At 43.8% G+C, this 17,577-nt stretch overlaps 1 protein-coding gene across 5 annotated transcripts in view; it reads right to left on the reverse strand.

Moving 5' to 3' along the window:
* Positions 1–1,130: 1,130 nt before the first annotated feature.
* Positions 1,131–17,577, reverse strand: part of LOC132825746 (zinc finger protein 239-like) — an 88,101-nt gene continuing 71,654 nt past the window's right edge. For all 5 annotated transcript variants that reach the window (XM_060841186.1, XM_060841184.1, XM_060841185.1 and 2 more), the window contains one exon: positions 1,131–2,493. In XM_060841186.1, coding sequence (XP_060697169.1) covers positions 1,334–2,320 — 987 coding nt within the window. In that variant the 5' untranslated portion in view covers positions 2,321–2,493 and the 3' untranslated portion in view covers positions 1,131–1,333. The remainder of the gene's footprint in view (positions 2,494–17,577) is intronic.

Consider the following 17,577-nt stretch of genomic DNA (forward strand, 5'->3'; position numbering starts at 1 on the left):
AAAGCTAGTTGAGGTCTAACTGTGGCACGAGCAACATTTGACAAAATTGTCTCGCAGCCAAAATCCCCATTGACAATCCAAGAGTGTGTCAAGGAATATGCTGGTAGGAAAATGAACGAGGTTTCCTTCCCTGGCTCATCTACCAACCACAAATCTTTTGGTTAACAGCCGAATGCAATGACCAGTTATTCTGTCCAAATCTCTCACTTCTCACTGATCCAGATTGAATTCCATTTACCAATGATCAGCCTGTCTGACCAGCATGACTACATCCTCTTGTAAGCTAAGGCTATCCTACTCACAAAAGTAATGGGTGGAAAATAGTATCATAAAAAACAAAGAAAATTTACAGCCCAGGAACAGGCCTTCGGCCTTCCAAGCCTGAGCTGATCCAATTCTACTGTCTAAACCTGTCGGTCAATTCCTAAGCATTCCTCTGCTCCCCACCTACTCATGCACCTGTCCAGACACACCTTAAATGAACCTACCATGCCAGTCCCTACCACCTCTGCTGGCAACGTGTTCCAGATGCCCATCACTTTCTGCGTGATGTACTTGCCGCGTGTATCACCCTTAAACTTTCCACCTCTCACCTTGAAAGCATGACCTCTCGTCTATACATATTCCAACAGCACAAGTAGCTACATTTCCAGCACTACAACATATATCCCACACTAGATATGCTTCCCCCCCCCAACTGCTGACATGATTACTTGATCTCTAAGGCACTCAGAATGAATGCAACATAGTTTTAACGAAAAGCTGATTTGTATTATTTTTGATCCCAAATAATTCACTGAACCTGTGGTATTTACAAACATCAGAAATTGGTCCAGAAAATGCAGTTTGGATGTGGACAACATCATCAAAATCTAATACTGACAAATACTAGGGAACTCATTGCTGCTTAAGCAGTCCTGATGATCATAAACCCATTTTACATACAGTATGAAGGTGGAGTCTTTACCCAGTGTAAATGTGTTGATGTACAGCGACATTGTGATCATTTTCAAACCTTATCACACAAATTTATTGATATTTTACTGACAGTTTCAGCACCTTTAATAAAGCTGGGTTTATTAATATCAATACAAATGGCCCAATGACCAAGGTTCATTTCTTGGTGTGAGTAAAGGCAAAACCATTCACTTGCCATTCTTTGTGAATTTGGTGGATATTTGCAAACAGCAAATCCTTTTACACAAACAGAGCAGATGAACAGGATCCATCCAGTGTCACTTCACTGGTGTGTTAACAGTTTGGATGACAGCGTGGTTCCCTTCCCACACTGGATGAAACAACACACACTCCCGAGAGTGAACAAGCTGGTATTTCAGCAGGTGAGTTGACTGAGTGAACATTTCTTCCCAGTGTGAACTTGTCGGTGTCTCCACAGGTTGGATGATTGGTTAAATCCCTTCCCACAATCAGAGCAGGTGAATGGTCTCTCTCCCGTGTGAACTCGCTGGTGACTGTGCAGGTTGGATGATTGGTTAAACACCTTCCCACAATCACAGCAGGTGAATGGTCTCTCCCCAGTGTGAACTCGCTGGTGTATCAGCAGGTGGGATGACCGAATGAATCCCTTCCCACATTTGGAGCAGGTGAATGGTTTCTTCCCCGTGTGAACTTGCTGGTGACTCCGCAAATTGGATGATTGGCTAAACCTCTTCCCGCATTCAGAACAGGTGAATGGTTTCTCTCCAGTGTGAACTCGCTGGTGTATCCGCAGGCTGGATGAATGGTTAAATCGCTTTCCACAGTCGGAGCAGGTGAATGGTCTCTCTGTGGTGTGAATTTGCTGGTGTGTCTGTAAGTTGGAAGACTGAGTGAATCCCTTCCCACAATCAGGACAGGTGAATGGTCTCTCCCGAGTATGAGCTCGCTGATGTATCAGCAGGTCAGATGACTGAGTGAATCCCTTTCCACACTGGGAGCAAATGAATGGTTTCTCCCCAGTGTGAACTCGCTGGTGTTTCCGCAGGCTAGATGACTGAGTGAATCCTTTCCCACAATCAGAGCAGGTGAATGGTCTCTCCCCAGTGTGAACTCGCTGATGTATCTGCAGGTGGGATGACTGTGTGTATCCTTTCCCACACAGGGAGCAAGTGAATGGTCTCTCCCCAGTGTGAACTCGCTGATGTATCAACAGGTGGGATGACTGAGGGAATCCCATTCCACAATCAGAGCAAGTAAACGGCTTCTCCCCAGTGTGACTGCGTTGGTGCATTTCCAGACGGGATTGGTAAAGAAATCCCTTCCCACAATCACCACATTTCCATAGTCTCTCCCCAGTGTGACTGCGCTGATGTTTGGACATTTTAAATGAATCTTCTCAGATGCTTCAACACACACTTAATATGTGTTCCTCCCCAGTGAGAACAGTGATCTTTCCTTCAATGTTCAAGATCCTGAAATAATTAGGCTATGATAAACAGGATCATTGTCAGGTCTGGAAGTCGTTTTGTTTGAAATCTTTCATTGCAGATCAGCCTTTCAAACAGAAAATAAATGTATTAGGAGAAACCAGAAGAACACAATCTGTGAAATCTGACAGAAATTAATCTGGCCATTTGTGGAGATAACACTAGGGAAACTGCTGGATTATCATTAATATTTAACTGGTTCATAAATGCCCTTCAGGGAAGGGAACGAGTAAGTATTTGCACCAAACTATAGAAAGAGATAGAGGTTGGAGTGACAGGAGCAAAGGAGCAGCATTTTATAGATCTACAAGTCAATCCTTTTCCTATTTTCTCCCATACCTTTTAATCCCTCCAAAGGGCAAAGAACAAATGCATAGTTCCAGAAAAGTGGAAACATTTATTTTCAGATAGATGGGGTGCTGAAGGCGGTATTTGGCATGCTTGCCTTTATTGGTCTGTGTAATAATCAATAAAGGCACCTGGGGTCAATTCCACCCAGAGTGGATTTTACACATTCTCCCCATGTCTGCATGGTTTCCTCCCACAGTACAAAGATATGAAGGTTAAATGGATTAGCCGTGGAAAATGCAGGGTTAAAAGAATAGGGCAGGGTGCTCTTTGGTGTCAACTTGTGGGCCAAATGGCCAGCTTCCACACTACGAATTCGGTGATTGAGTATAGGAGTTGGGAGGTCATGTCGCATCTGTATAGGACATTGGATAGACCACTTTTTGAATATGTTCAATTCAGGTTTCCCTGCTATAGGAAAGATGCTGTAAAACTTGAAAGAGTTCAGAAAAATTTACAAAGGTGATGTTAAGAGTTGAAGAGTGTGGTGGCGGTCAGGCAGCATCCTAGAATCAGGAAAATTGACGTTTCGGGCATCAGGGCTTCTCCTCGAAGCATCGAATCTCCCTCTCCTCGGATGTTGCCTGACTGGCTGCGTTTTTCCAGCAACACACTCTTCAACACTGATCTCCGGTATCTGTAGTCCTCACTTTCTCCCGATGTTAGGGATGGAGCGTTTGAACCATCGGTAGAGGCCGAATGGATTGGGGCTATTTTCCTTGGAGTTTCACAAGCTATTAGAAGTTTATAAACTTTTAGAAGTTTATAAAAGCATGAGGTGAATAGTCAAGGTCTATTTCCCAGAGTAGGACATAGGTGTAACATGAGAGGGGAAGAGTTAAAAGGAACTGTAGTGGCACTTTTTTTTTTTACGCAAAGGGTAGTGCATGTAAGGAATGAGCTGGTCAGCATGGATGAGGATCTATTTCCATGCTGTACATCTCTACAAATATATGTTGCTAAACTTGGAAAGGTTTCAGAAAAGATCTACAAGGTTATTTGCTAGGATTGGAGAGTTTGAGCTAAAGGGAGAGCTGAATAGGCTAGGGCTTTTTCCCTGCAGTGTTGGAGGCTGAGGATTATCTTATAGAGGAGCATGGATAGGATGAATAGCTAAGGTCTTTTTTCCCCATAGGTGGGAGACTAGTAGGCATTGGTTAAATGTCAGAGGGAAAAAGGTTAAGTGACCTGAGGGACAAACGTTTCACTCTGAGGTTGGTGCTTTTCTGGCACAATCTGCCAGAGATGGTAGTAGATGAAGGTATAATTATACTGAAAAGGCATCTGGAGGGGTATATGAATAGGAAGTGTTCAGGAATATGGGTCAAATGCTCCCAAATGGAACTAGATTAGTTTAGGATATCAGGATGAGTTAGCCTGAAGGATCTGTTTCCATATAATTCTGACTGTAAATGCTTTAGCAAAATGGTGGAAATATGAAAGTAAAAACAACAAGTGCTGGAGTGACTCAGCAGATCTGGCAGCATCTGAAATAGTGACAGATGCAGGGAACATTGCAACCTTGAAGACATGTTTAGATAATCATACAAGGCACTACCATATAGGTTACACGCTGAGTGCCAAAAAAAAGGTGCTTGATGGCCAGCTTGGATAGAATGGGGACACTGTTCAACAATTTTATAACAGAAACTCTGATCCCATTTTGTTTCTCTTTTAGGGAGCAGGCAGGAGCAGCAAGCAGTGAAGAATGCAAATGATATGTTGGCCCTCATAGTGAGAGAATTCAGGTACAGGAGCAGGGAATACCTTTTGGTCAGGGCCTTTGTGTGCACCTTTTGTTCTTCTTTCCCAAGGGAGGATATTTTGGTTACTGAGAGACTGTAAACGAGGTTCACCAGACTGATTCTTGGGATGTCAAGACTCAATCCTCATTTAATCTTCCTTTTTGTTTTGTCTTTCTGAGCTACTGACATCACTAATATTCTACCTCCCATTTCCTGATCTGAATCCGACGCATCTAAGCCTACAGTTTAGTTCCCAGCTAGTTCATACTAGTTTGAAATGCAACTGACAAAAGCCCCCACGAGGAAATTTGTTCCAGCTCTGCCCAGAGGCAACCGGTCAGGCTTGTAAAGGTACCACGTAATCCAGAAAAAAATTACAAGAATGTTGCTAGGGTTGGAGCATTTGAACTATACGTAGAGGCTGAATAGGCTGGGGCTATTTTCTGTGGAGTTTCAGAAGCTGAAGAAATGGCAAGACATCATATAGAAACTGTCCCATTGAGCAGACAGTGTGGGTTCATGAAAGGCAGGTTATGTTTAACTAATTCATGGAAATTCTATGAAAATATTACGAGCACAAAGGACAAGGGGATATGGTGTACCTAGATTTCCAAAAGGCTGCTGCATAAGATAAAGATGCATGGCTTTACGAGGAGGGGGGCAACATATCAGCATAGAGAAAGGATTGGTGAATTAACTGGAACCAAAGAGTGGGGATAAATGAATGCTTTTCTGGTTGGCAATCAGTTTGTTGTGGTATGCCTCAAGGATCAGTATTGAGACCACAATTATTTCCAATCTACAAAGATGATTTGGAATTTGCAGATGACACTGAGATGAGTGGCAGAGCAAAGTGTGCAGAGGGATATAGATGGTTTAAGTGAGTGGGCAAAGGTCTGGCAGGTGGAGTACAATGTTGATAAATGTGAAGTCATCCATTTTGGTAGAAATAACAGTAAAAAGAACTCCTATTTGAATGGAAAAACAATTGCAGCATGCTGCTGCACAGTGGGACAGGAGTGTCCTTGTGCATGAATTATACAAGTCTGGTCTGCAGATAATTAAGGCAAAATGAATTTGGTTCTTCATTGCGAAAGGGGTTGAGTTTAAAAGGTTATGTTGCAGCCAGAAAGGGTGCTGGTGAGGCTACACCTGGAATACTGTGCACAGTTTTGGTCTTCTTACTTGAGAAAGATGCACCGGCACTGGGGGTGCAGAGGAGGTTCACTAGGTTGATTCTGGAGTTGAGGGGGTTGGCTAATGCGGAGAGACTGAGTAGGCTGGGATTACATTCATTGGAATTTAAAAGAATGAGGGCGGAATCTTATAGAAACATATAAAATTACGAAGGTAATAGATATTTCCACTAGTGGGTGAAACTATGTAGGCTCAAAATTAGCGGGAGCAGATTTAGGACTGAATTGAGGAGGAACTTCTTCACCCAGAGAGTTGTGAATTTGTGGAATTCCCTGCCCAATGAAGTACTGAATCATAAAGAATTGTAGAATCCCGACAGAGTGGAAACAGGCCCTTCTACACAGCACCAACCCTCTGAACACCAATCCTCTGAACCCAGACCCCTTTTACTCTACATTTACCCCTGACTAATGCACCTAACCTACACATCCTTGAATACAATGGGCAATTTAGCATGGCCAAGTCACCTAATCTGCACATCTTTGGACTGTGGGAGGAAACCCACGCAGACAATCTGATTTCTCTTCACAGATGCTGCCAGAGCTGCTGAGCTTTTGCAGCAACTTCAGTTTTTGTATCTGATTTATTGCATCCACAGCTCTTTGGATTTTAATTTACTGAGAATTTCTAACTCAAGCCTAGCTGCCTATTTATATTTATATAACTGTGTATTTATAAAACCTCCCAGCCCTCTAACTCAAGTTTTCTCCTGATCTCTTTTTTCTTTCCCAATCCCTTCACACTCAGAATTCCCACTCACGGCAACACTGCACCTACACAGTTCATGGTCATGTGTCATCCTGCTGGTCATGCCCCTCATTCACTCCCATTGGCTAGAGGACAATCCAACTCTCCTCCTATTGGTCCAAAGCTGCCATCAATAGGCCAGGACCCATTGTGAGGGGAGTGGCGGGATCCTCTTTCTCTGCTCTGGGATGAGCTTCATCATTCACAATGAACAGGGCAATATCACAGGGCTGGTGGCCATTCAACCCACTGTACTCTCTCCTTCTGGAGATGTGGATCTGTCCCAACTCCCCTGCCATTTGCCCATAGCCCTCTAAATCTTGAGAATAATTGCTGAATCTGCATCCAGCTACTGGTATTTCAGATTGTTCTAGATGCTCAGAACTTACTGAGTAAGATTATCTTCACATTTTTACCCTGCATTTTTTGCCAATTATCTGAAAGTGGTTACTAAAAATTGTGACAATTTTAATAATTTCTCTCTGCAGATTAAATATCTTGGAAACAAATCTGCACCTGGATTTAATCACTGCTTAAACCTTCTGAGCTCCAAGGACAATTATAAGCTTTTGCTACCTCTCCATAAAAGAGAAACCATCCTAATTTTAATTTATTAGTGTCACAGAGATGTAGAAACAGACTCTCCAATCCAATTCATCCAAGCCAATTAGGTATCCGAAATGAACATAATCCCATTTGCCAGCAATTGGCTCATAGCCCTCTAAATTCTTGCTATTTGGGGCGGCACAGTGGTTAGCACTGCTGCCTCACAGCACTAGGGTCCCAGGTTTGATTCCAGCCTTGGATGACTGTCTGTGTGGAGTTTGCACATTCTCCCAGTGTCTGCATGGGTTTCCTCTGGATATTCCAGTATCCTCCCAGTCAAAAGATGTGCAGGTCAGGTGAATTGGCCAAGCTAAAAGGCCTATAGTGTTAGTTCAATTAGTCAGAGGGAAATGGGTCTGAGTGGGCTACTCTTCGGAGGGTCGATGTGTACTGGTTGGGCCGGCCTGTTTCCACACTGTAGGGAATCTAGTCTAATCATATATCCAACTAGATGCCTTTTTAAATGTAATTGTACCAGCCTCCACCACTTCCTCTGGCAGCTCATTCCACATACGTACCATGCTCAGCTTGAAAATATGCCCCTTACATTCCTTTTAAATCTTATCCCTCTCACCTTAAGTCTACACGCTCTAATTTTTGACTGACCCAACCTGGGAAAAAGATTCTGACTGTTCACCATATCGACAGCTAAAAATCACACAACACCAGGTTATAGTCCAACAGGTTTAATTGGAAGCACTAGCTTGTGGAGCGTTGCTCCTTCATTAGGTGGTAGTGACATTCTGAAAGCTAGTGTGCTTCCAATTAAACCTGTTGGACTATAACCTGGTGTTGTGTGATTTTTAACTTTGTACACCCCAGTCCAACATCGGCATCTCCAAATCATCACCCTATTCAAGTTAATGATTTTATAATCTTCCATTAGTTTCTAATTCTCCAGGGAAAATAGCCTCAGCCTATTCAGCCTCTCCCTATAGCTCAAACACTCCAACCTTGGCTACATCTTTGCAAATCTTTTCTGAACCCTTTCAAGTTTCACAACATCCTTCCTGCAGCAGGGCGACAAGAACTGAAAGAATTCCAGAAGTGGCTTAACCAATGTCCTGTACATCCACAACATAACGTCGCAATTTCTATACTCAGTGCACTGACCAATAATGGCAAGCATACCAAACGCTTTCCTCACTACTTTGCCTATCCGTGACTCCACTTTCAAGGACACTGCACCTGCACCCCAAGGTCTCTTTGTTCACCAACACTCTCCAGGATCTTACCATACCTTTCCAAATGCATCCCCTCACATTTCTCTAAACTCAATTGCAACAACCCATTTGAACAAGGTCCCATTGTACTCTGAGGTAATCTTCTTCGCTGTCCACTTTTGGTGTCATCTGTAAGTTTACTAACCGAACCTTCTATGTTCACATCCAAATCTTTTATATAAATGACAAAGCAGTGGACCCAGCACTGATCCTTGCAGCACACTACTGATCACAGACTTCCAATCTGAAAAGCAACCCTTCACCACTACCCTCTGTCTCGACCTACAAGCCAATTTTGTATCCAAATGGCTAGTACTCTCTGTATTTCATTTGATCTAACCTTGCTAATCAGTCTGTTTTGAACCTTGTCAAATGTATTTCTGAAGTCCAGAGAGACAATGTCCACTGCTCAGCTTTTATCATTCTTAACACTTTTTCAAAAAAATTAAATCATTAGTGAGATATGATTTCCATGCACAAAGCCATGTTGACTATCCCTGATCATTTCCAACTAAATATAAATCCTGTTCCTCTGAATCCCTTCCAACTTGCCTGCCAATAACTTCAGGCTCACCATGAGGATATGAGCATCTGGGAGATAGGACAAAATGGCTGAAGGAGTTGCATAAAATGTCTCCTGCATTGCTAAATGAGATTGCACTGAAACCAGACAAGTAACTGCACACTGATGTAATTCCAACAAAATAAAAAAGGTTAATTATAAATTGCAGCTGGAGACAAAATGGTGCTCTGCGCCTACGTGACTACCTGCAGCTAGTCTCTAAAGCTACATAAATAGCTCACCACTAGAATGGAGAAGTAGACAACAAAACCATTATATCTAAATTATTTACCAGTTAATATCATTGGATCAAGCAACTATCATGTATTGATTGGTTGTTACCATGCGATCATGCTCCATGTCTGACTATGTATATTTACCCTATGCAAACTCTGTAAAGTCGCTGTATTCTTTTGATGATTTAGAAGTATTCGTACTTCTGAGCTAATCAAAGTCTACCGACCTGGGCCATATCATAAACTATTGCTTGTGTGATTGACAAAGAGTCGTTTATAGGTGTGTTTATTGACCGAGGACTCGCCCCCCACCCCAACAAGAGTTCAGGTCTTCAACCGATCTATTGTTCCCTGGCCTTTCCTTAGCACCTTTCCTAAATGGCACCCATATTCTGGCACTTGACCTGTGGTAATCGATAATACAAATATCTTAGTAAGGGGCCCAGCAAACACTTGCCTAGCTTTGCACAAAGTTCTAGGATACACCTAATCAGGTCTCAGGTCCAACTTTTATGCGATTTAAGATATCCAGTACCACCTCCTATAATATGGACACTATTCAAATTATTACTATTTATTTCTCCAAATTCTCTTGCTTCCATATCCTTTTCCAGTAAAAATTGTATAGTACAGCATCTCTCCCACCTGCTGTGGTTCCATAGATGGCGTTGTTGATCTTTCAGGGGCCCTATTTCAGGAGCTAGGTTGGAAGCTCAGAGTTAGAACGAACAGAGTTGTTGTCTCTGGTTTGTTACCCATGCCATGTGATAGAGAGTCGAGGAATAGGGAGAGAGAACAGTTAAATGCGTGGCTACAGGGATGGTGCAGGAGGGAGGGATTCTGGTTTCTGGATAACTGGGGTTCTTTCTGGGGAAGGTGGGACCTCTATAAACAGGATGGTCTACACCTGAACCTGAGGGGCACCAGTATCCTTGGGGGGAGGTTTGCTAGTGCTCTTTGGGAGGGTTTAAACTAACTGTGCAGGGGCACGGGAACCTGGACTGTAGCTTTAGGGTACAGGACCTTGAGTGTAGGGAGGTTAGGAACATGGCATCGATCTCGAAGGAGGGTGCCTGTAAACAGGAAGGTGGCTTGAAGTGTGTATACTTCAATGCCAGAAGTATAAGAAATAAGGTAGGTGAACTTGCAGCATGGGGTTGGTACCTGGGACTTCGATGTTGCGGCCATTACAGAGACGTGGGTAGAACAGGGACAGGAATGGCTGTTGCAGGTTCCAGGGTTTAAATGTTTTAGTAGGGTCAGAGATGGGGGTAAAAGAGGGGGAGGTGTGGCATTGCTTGTCAAGGATAGTATTACAGCGGTGGAAAGGACGATGGAGGAAGACTTGCCATCTGAGGTAGTTTGGGCTGAGGTTAGAAATAGGAAAGGTGAGGTCACTCTGTTAGGAGTTTTCTACAGGCCTCCTAATAGTCTGAGAGAAGTAGAGGAAAGTATTGCGAGGATGATTCAGGAGAAGAGTGAAAGTAGCAGGGTGGTTGTTATGGGGGACTTTAACTTCCCAGATATTGACTGGGAAAGCTATAGCTCGAGTTCGTTAGATGGGGCGGTGTTTGTCCAATGTGTGCAGGAGGGTTTCCTGACACAATATGTAGACAGGCCAACAAGAGGTGAGGCTATACTGGATTTGGTTCTAGGTAATGAACCAGGCCAGGTGTTAGACTTGGAGGTAGGTGAGCACTTCGGGGACAGTGACCACAACTCGGTGACTTTTACTCTAGTGATGGAGGGGGATAAGTGTGCACTGCAGGGCAAGAGTTATGGCTGGGGGCAGGGAAATTATGATGCGGTGAGGCATGACTTAGGATGCGTGGATTGGAAGAATAGGCTTCAAGGGAAGAACACAAATGATATGTGGAGTTTGTTCAAGGAACAGCTAATGGGTGTCCTTGATAAGTATGTACCAGTCAGGCAGGCAGTAAAGGGTCTTGTGAGGGAGCCGTGGTTTAATAAGGAATTGGAATCCCTTGTGAAAGGGAAGAGGGCGGCCTATGTAAAGATGAGGCGTGAAGGTTCAGTTGGGGCGATTGAGAGTTATAAGGTAGCCAGGAAGGATCTAAAGAGAGAGCTAAGAGCAGCGGGAAGGGGACATGAAAAGTCCTTAGTTGGTAGGATTAGGGAAAACCCAAAGGCTTTCTATAGGTATGTCAGGAATAAAAGGATGACTAGGGTAGGTATCGGTCCAGTCAAGGATAGTAGTGGGAAGTTGTGCGTGGAGGCGCAGGAGATTGGAGAGACACTAAATCAATACTTTTCGTCAGTATTCACTCAGGAACAGGACACTGTTGCTGATGTGAATATTGAGTCACAAGTGATTAGAATGGATGGCCTTGAGGTATGTAGGGAAGAGGACTGGGGAATACTGGAAAGGATGAAAATAGATAAGTCCCCTGGGCCTGATGGCATTTATCCTAGGATCCTCTGGGAAGCTAGGGAGGAGATAGCGGAGCCATTGGCCTTGATTTTTATGTCGTCGTTATCTACGGGAATAGTGCCAGAAGACTGGAGGATAGCGAATGTGGTCCCCTTGTTCAAGAAGGGGAGTAGGGATAGCCCTAGTAACTATAGTCCATTGAGTCTCACTTCTGTTGTGGGCAAAGTCTTAGAGAGAATTGTAAGGGATAGGATTTATGAACATCTGGAAAGGAATAATGTAATCAAGGATAGTCAGCATGGTTTTGTGAAGGGCAGGTCGTGCCTCACAAACCTTATTGAGTTCTTTGAGAAGGTGACCAAGGAAGTGGATGAGGGTAAAGCAGTAGATGTGGCGTATATGGATTTTAGCAAGGCGTTCGATAAGGTATCCCATGGCAGGCTAATGCAAAAACTACGGAGGTATGGCATTGAGGGTGCATTAGAGGTTTGGATTAGGAATTGGCTGGCTGGAAGGAGACAGAGGGTAGTAGTTAATGGTATAGGTTCATCTTGAAGTGCAGTTACTAGCGGTGTTCCACAAGGATCTGTTTTGGGACCATTGCTGTTTGTCATTTTTATAAATGACCTAGAGGAGGGGCTTGAAGGCTGGGTGAGCAAGTTTGCGGATGACACGAAAGTCGGTGGAGTTGTGGACAGCGAAGAAGGATGTGGCGGGTTACAGCGGGATATAGATAAGTTGCAGAGCTGGGCAGAAAGGTGGCAAATAGAGTTCAATGTAGCTAAGTGTGAAGTCATTCACTTTGGTAGTAGTAACAAGATGATGGATTACTGGGCTAATGGTAGGCTACTGGGTAGTGTGGATGAGCAGAGGGATCTTGGTGTCCATGTACACAGATCTCTGAAAGTTGCCACCCAGGTAAATAGTGCTGTGAAGAAGGCATATGGTGTACTGGGCTTTATTGGTAGAGGAATTGAGTTCCAGAGTCCTGAGGTCATGTTGCAGTTGTATAAGACTCTGGTGCGGCCTCATCTGGAGTATTGTGTGCAGTTTTGGTCGCCATACTATAGGAAGGATGTGGAGGCATTGGAACGAGTGCAGAGGAGGTTTACCAGGATGTTGCCTGGCATGGTAGGAAGATCGTATGAGGAAAGGCTGAGGCACTTGGGGCTGTTCTCATTGGAGAAAAGAAGGTTTAGGGGAGATTTGATAGAGGTGTACAAGATGATTAGGGGTTTAGATAGGGTTGACAGTGAGAATCTTTTTCCGCTAATGGAGTCAGCTGTTACTAGGGGACACAGCTTTAAATTAAGGGGTGGTAGGTACAGGACAGATGTTAGGGGTAGATTCTTTACTCAGCGGGTTGTGAGTTCATGGAATGCCCTGCCAGTAGCAGTGGTGGACTCTCCCTCTTTATGGTCATTTAAGCGGGCATTGGATAAGCATATGGAGGTTATTGGGCTAGTGTAGGTTTGGCAGGCTTCGGTCGGCGCAACATCGAGGGCCGAAGGGCCTCTACTGCGCTGTATTTTTCTATGTTCTATTCTCTGCCTAGTTACTCTTTTATCCTTGATGTATTTGTAGAATCTCTTTGGATTCTCCATAAACCCACTTCCCAAAGCTACTTCATGTCTACTTTTTGCCCTTCTGATTTCCCTCGAGTAGGGTGGTGTGGTGGCTCCGTGCTTAGCACTGCTGCATCATAGCACCAGGGTCCCAGGTTCGATTCCACCCTTGGATGACTATCTGTATGGAGTATGCACATTCTCCCATGTCTGCATGGGTTTCCTCCCACTAATCCAAAGATGTTCAGGTCAGGGTAAATTGGCCATGCTAAATTGCCCACAGTGCTAGATGCATCAGTCAGAGGGAAATGGGTCTGAGTGGGTTACTCTTTGGAGGGTTGGTGTGGACTTGTTGGGCTGAAGGACCTGTTTACACACTGTATGGAATCTAATCTAAAAAAAATGCATTACATTAGGGCGGCACAGTGGTTAGCACTGCTGCCTCACAGCGCCAGAGACCCGGGTTCAATTCCCGACTCAGGCGACTAACTGTGTGGAGTTTGCACATTCTCTTCGTGTCTGCGTGGGTTTCCTCCGGGTGCTCCGGTTTCCTCCCACAGTCCAAAGATGTGCAGGCCAGGTGAATTGGCCATGCTAAATTGCCCGTAGTGTTAGGCAAAGGGGTAAATGTAGGGGTATGGGTGGGTTGCGCTTTGGCGGGTCGGTGTGGACTTGTTGGGCCGAAGGGCCTGTTTCCACACTGTAAGTAATCTAATCTACACTTCTACAAAACTTGGCTCCACCTTCAAGGCTCTCCCTAGACTCAGAGATCAACAGACAGATCTGACGAGCAGCCTCAACACTTCTCAGGCTGACAGAGAGTCTAGGAGAACAGAAGGCTGACGACTCACACAGAGGTTGCAGTCTACAGGGCCTACGTCCTCAGCACACTGCTTTACAGCAGCGAGACCTGGAGACTCTACCCCAGACAAGTGCAGCATCTCAACGCCTTCCACCTTTGCAGCCTGAGATGCATCTTGGACATCAAGTAGACTGACCGAGTTACCAACAATGAGTCTGGGATTGCGCCCAGATACCCGGCTTCTTCACCCTGCTCCAACGCCATCTCAGCTGGCTGGTCTACATGTTAGATGGGAGGATTCACAAAGACCTGCTGCACGGGAAACTGACACAATCTTGTTTCAAACATGTTACTCAATATGAACGTCAAGAGGTGGAAGGACATTACAAGCGAACACACTCGCTGAGGCTGGAATTACGCAGAGGTCTAAAAAGGGGAGAAGAGAGGCTGAAACTTATTGCTAAAGAAAAACACACCCGCTGAGAAAAGAGCATCAAGACAACACTGTAGGACAGGCTGCAACCAAGATTGCCACTCCCGCGTGGGCCTCTACAGCCACAACAGACACTACTCTACCAACCAAGACTGAAGCAAGACTTCCCAGGAACAGATCCATGGTTTCACAAGACGAATGGATAACCCCAACTTCTACTGCACTTTTACTCCTCTTTGAATTCACTCGAACCCAGCTGTCTATACTGACATATGCCTTCTTCATTTTCTTGACCAGAGCCTCGACTTCTCCAGTCATCAAGTATTCCCTTCAGCTAACAGCCTTGTCCTTAACAGAAACATACTGTCTCTGTACACTCATCTAATTTTTGAAGGCCTATGGAGGCAATGGCAGGTGAGGACCTAGAAACAATCACTATCACTAAAGAGGTAGTATTGGCAAGCTAACAGGTTATAGGTAGACAGGTCTCCTGGCCCTAACAGAATGCATCCCAGGGGATCAAAAGGGATGGCAAGGGAAATAGCTAATGTAGTAACTCACTAAAATTTGCTGGACTCTAGAATAGTTCCTGCAGATTTGAAAACAAAAAATGTGATGCCACTATTTGAAAAAAAGGTGGGACAGAAGGCAACTAACTATAGATCTATTAGCTTAACTTCTACCGTGGGGTCCATGCTTAATTCGATCAAGAAAGAAATAGCAGGATATATAAATAGAAATTGTACCATCAGAAAGACGGGCATAGAATCATGAAAGGCAGGTCACGTTTAACTAATTTAATAGAATATTTGAAGATATGGGTGGCATGGTGGCTCAGCAGTTACCACGGCTGCCTCACAGCGCCAGGGACCCAGCTTTGGGCAACCGTCCCTGGGGAGTTTGCATTTTCTCCTTGTGACTTCCTCCCACAGTCTAAAGGCATGCAGATTAGATGAACTGGCCATGCTAAATTGCCTATAGTGTTCAGGGATTATATAGGTTAGGTGCACTAATTAGGGGAAATGTAGAGTAATAGGGTAGGGGAATGGGTCTGGGTGGGATACTCTGAGGTTCGGTGTGGACTTGTTGGGCCTAATGGCCTGTTTCATAACTGCAGGGATTCTAAACTATTACAAGCATGTTGGACAACGGGAAAAGGAGGACGTGGTATATCTGGATTTCCAGAAGGCATTTAACAAACTGCCATACAAAAGACTTCTGCGTAAGATAAAGGTGCACATTATAGATAAGGGATTGGTTAACTAACAGTAAAGAGTGAGGATAAGTGGATGTTTAGATTAGTGTTGGACCGCAATTGTTTACAATTTACACAAATGATTCGGAGTTGGGAACCAAGTGCAGTGTGTCACAGTTTGCAGATGACACTAAGAGAAGTGGTAGAGCAAAGTATGCAGAGGACACTGAAAGTCTACAGAGGGATGTAGATTGGTTAAGTGAGTGGCAAGGATTTGGCAGATGGACTACAATGCTGGTATATGTAAGGTCATTCGTTTTGGTCGGGATCACAGCAAAATAACTATTATGTAAATGGTAAAAAATTGCAGCTCACTGCTGTGCAGAGACACTTGGGTTTCCTTGTGCATGAATCACAAAAATTGGTTTGCAGCTACAGCAGGTAATTAAGGCGGCAAGTGGAATATTGTCCTTCATTGTTAGACGGATGGTGTTTAAAAATAGGGAGGTTATGCTGCAGCTGTATGGGGTGCTGGTGTACTGTGCACAGTTTTGGTCTCCTCACTTGAGAAAGGATGTACTGGCACTGGAGTGAGTGCAGAGGAGGTTCAATAAGTTGAGTTTGGAATCGAGGGGGTTGGCTTATGAGAAGAGATTGAGTAGACCGGGACTGTATTCATTAGAATTTAGAAGAATGAGGGGGCTCTTTTCAAAAAATGTAAAATTATGAAGGGATTGAGAAACTAGAAACAGGGTTGTGGGTTCCACAGCCAGGTGAAAGTAGAACTAAGTGACACAGCCTTAAAATAAGGGGGAGCAGATTATGACTGAGTTGAGGAGGAATGACTTCAACCAAAGGGTTGTGAATCTGTGGAACTCCCTGCAGAGTGAAGCAGTTGAGGCTACCTTCTTGAATGTTTTTAAAGATTTTAAAAAGTTAGATTTTTGAATAGTAAAGGAAGTAAGGGTTATGGTGAGTAGGCAGATAAATGGAGCTGAGTCCAAGATAATATCAGCCATGATCTTATGAAATAGTGGAGCAGTCTTGAGGGGCCAGATAACCTACTCCTGCTCCTACTACTTCTGTTTTTTACGTTCCCACTTTCCAGCCATCCTTTTACATAGGAGTAGCCTCCCCCAGTCAAATTTTGGAAGATCTTGCATTGTACCATCAAAATTGGCCTTTGTCCATTTTAGAACTTTAGCTTTTGGATCTGGTCAATCCTTTCCAATAAATATTTTAAAACTAATGGAATTTTCATTGAATCACTACAGTGTGGAAGCAGGGCATTCGGCCTCTTCAACCCTCCGAAGAGACTCCTACCCTATCCCTGTAACCTTGTTTTCCTATTGAGGATCTAAAATTTGAATTTAGACTGTTGTCAGAAGAAACAAATATATGTAGATTTTTATTAACCACAAAATGGCTTTTCAATTTAAAATAACATAACAAAATGGCTTTAGATTTTTCTTTTGACAGTGAACTTGAACTGATGCTTTGCTGAGTTGGTTGTATTTAGAGATAAAATAATTGAGTTTTCATAATATGAATCATAAGACAATGATTTGGTATTCAAACTAACCTTGAACTAGCAAGCATGGGATCATTTTGTGCATAAAGCAATCTGTTTCTCAGAAAATATCATTGGATTAGCTTGCTGTCAATCATGTCACCATATTGCAGTTGATTGGACTTTTCCTGCGATTAAGAACCCTTTCCCAGGAAATATCATTGGATTAACCTGCTGCAAATCATGTCACCTTATTACATTTGATTGGTCTTTTATTGTAATTAAAGTTGTGTGCCTCTTAAAAAACATGTAAGTAATGTGTAATTTTCAAACGTAATTGCGCCATTTCTCCATGGCACACAGAAGCTTTTAACCTCTGTTGCTGGACAAATCTGCGCCAGGCTGCCTTAATTTATTAAACATGTAACCTTGCTTTAAACAGCCTAGTGATTCTTTTGGCCGATCTTGAGACCAAGGGGTCCGCCTGGGATTCTGGATTTTCACAATGACTAATCTACCCAGCCTGTACATTCCTGGACACTACAGGCAATTTGCATGGCTAATCCACCTAAGCATCTTTGGAAGACGCG

The sequence above is a fragment of the Hemiscyllium ocellatum genome, chromosome 21, assembly GCF_020745735.1.
Source record: "Hemiscyllium ocellatum isolate sHemOce1 chromosome 21, sHemOce1.pat.X.cur, whole genome shotgun sequence".
NCBI lineage: Eukaryota > Metazoa > Chordata > Chondrichthyes > Orectolobiformes > Hemiscylliidae > Hemiscyllium > Hemiscyllium ocellatum.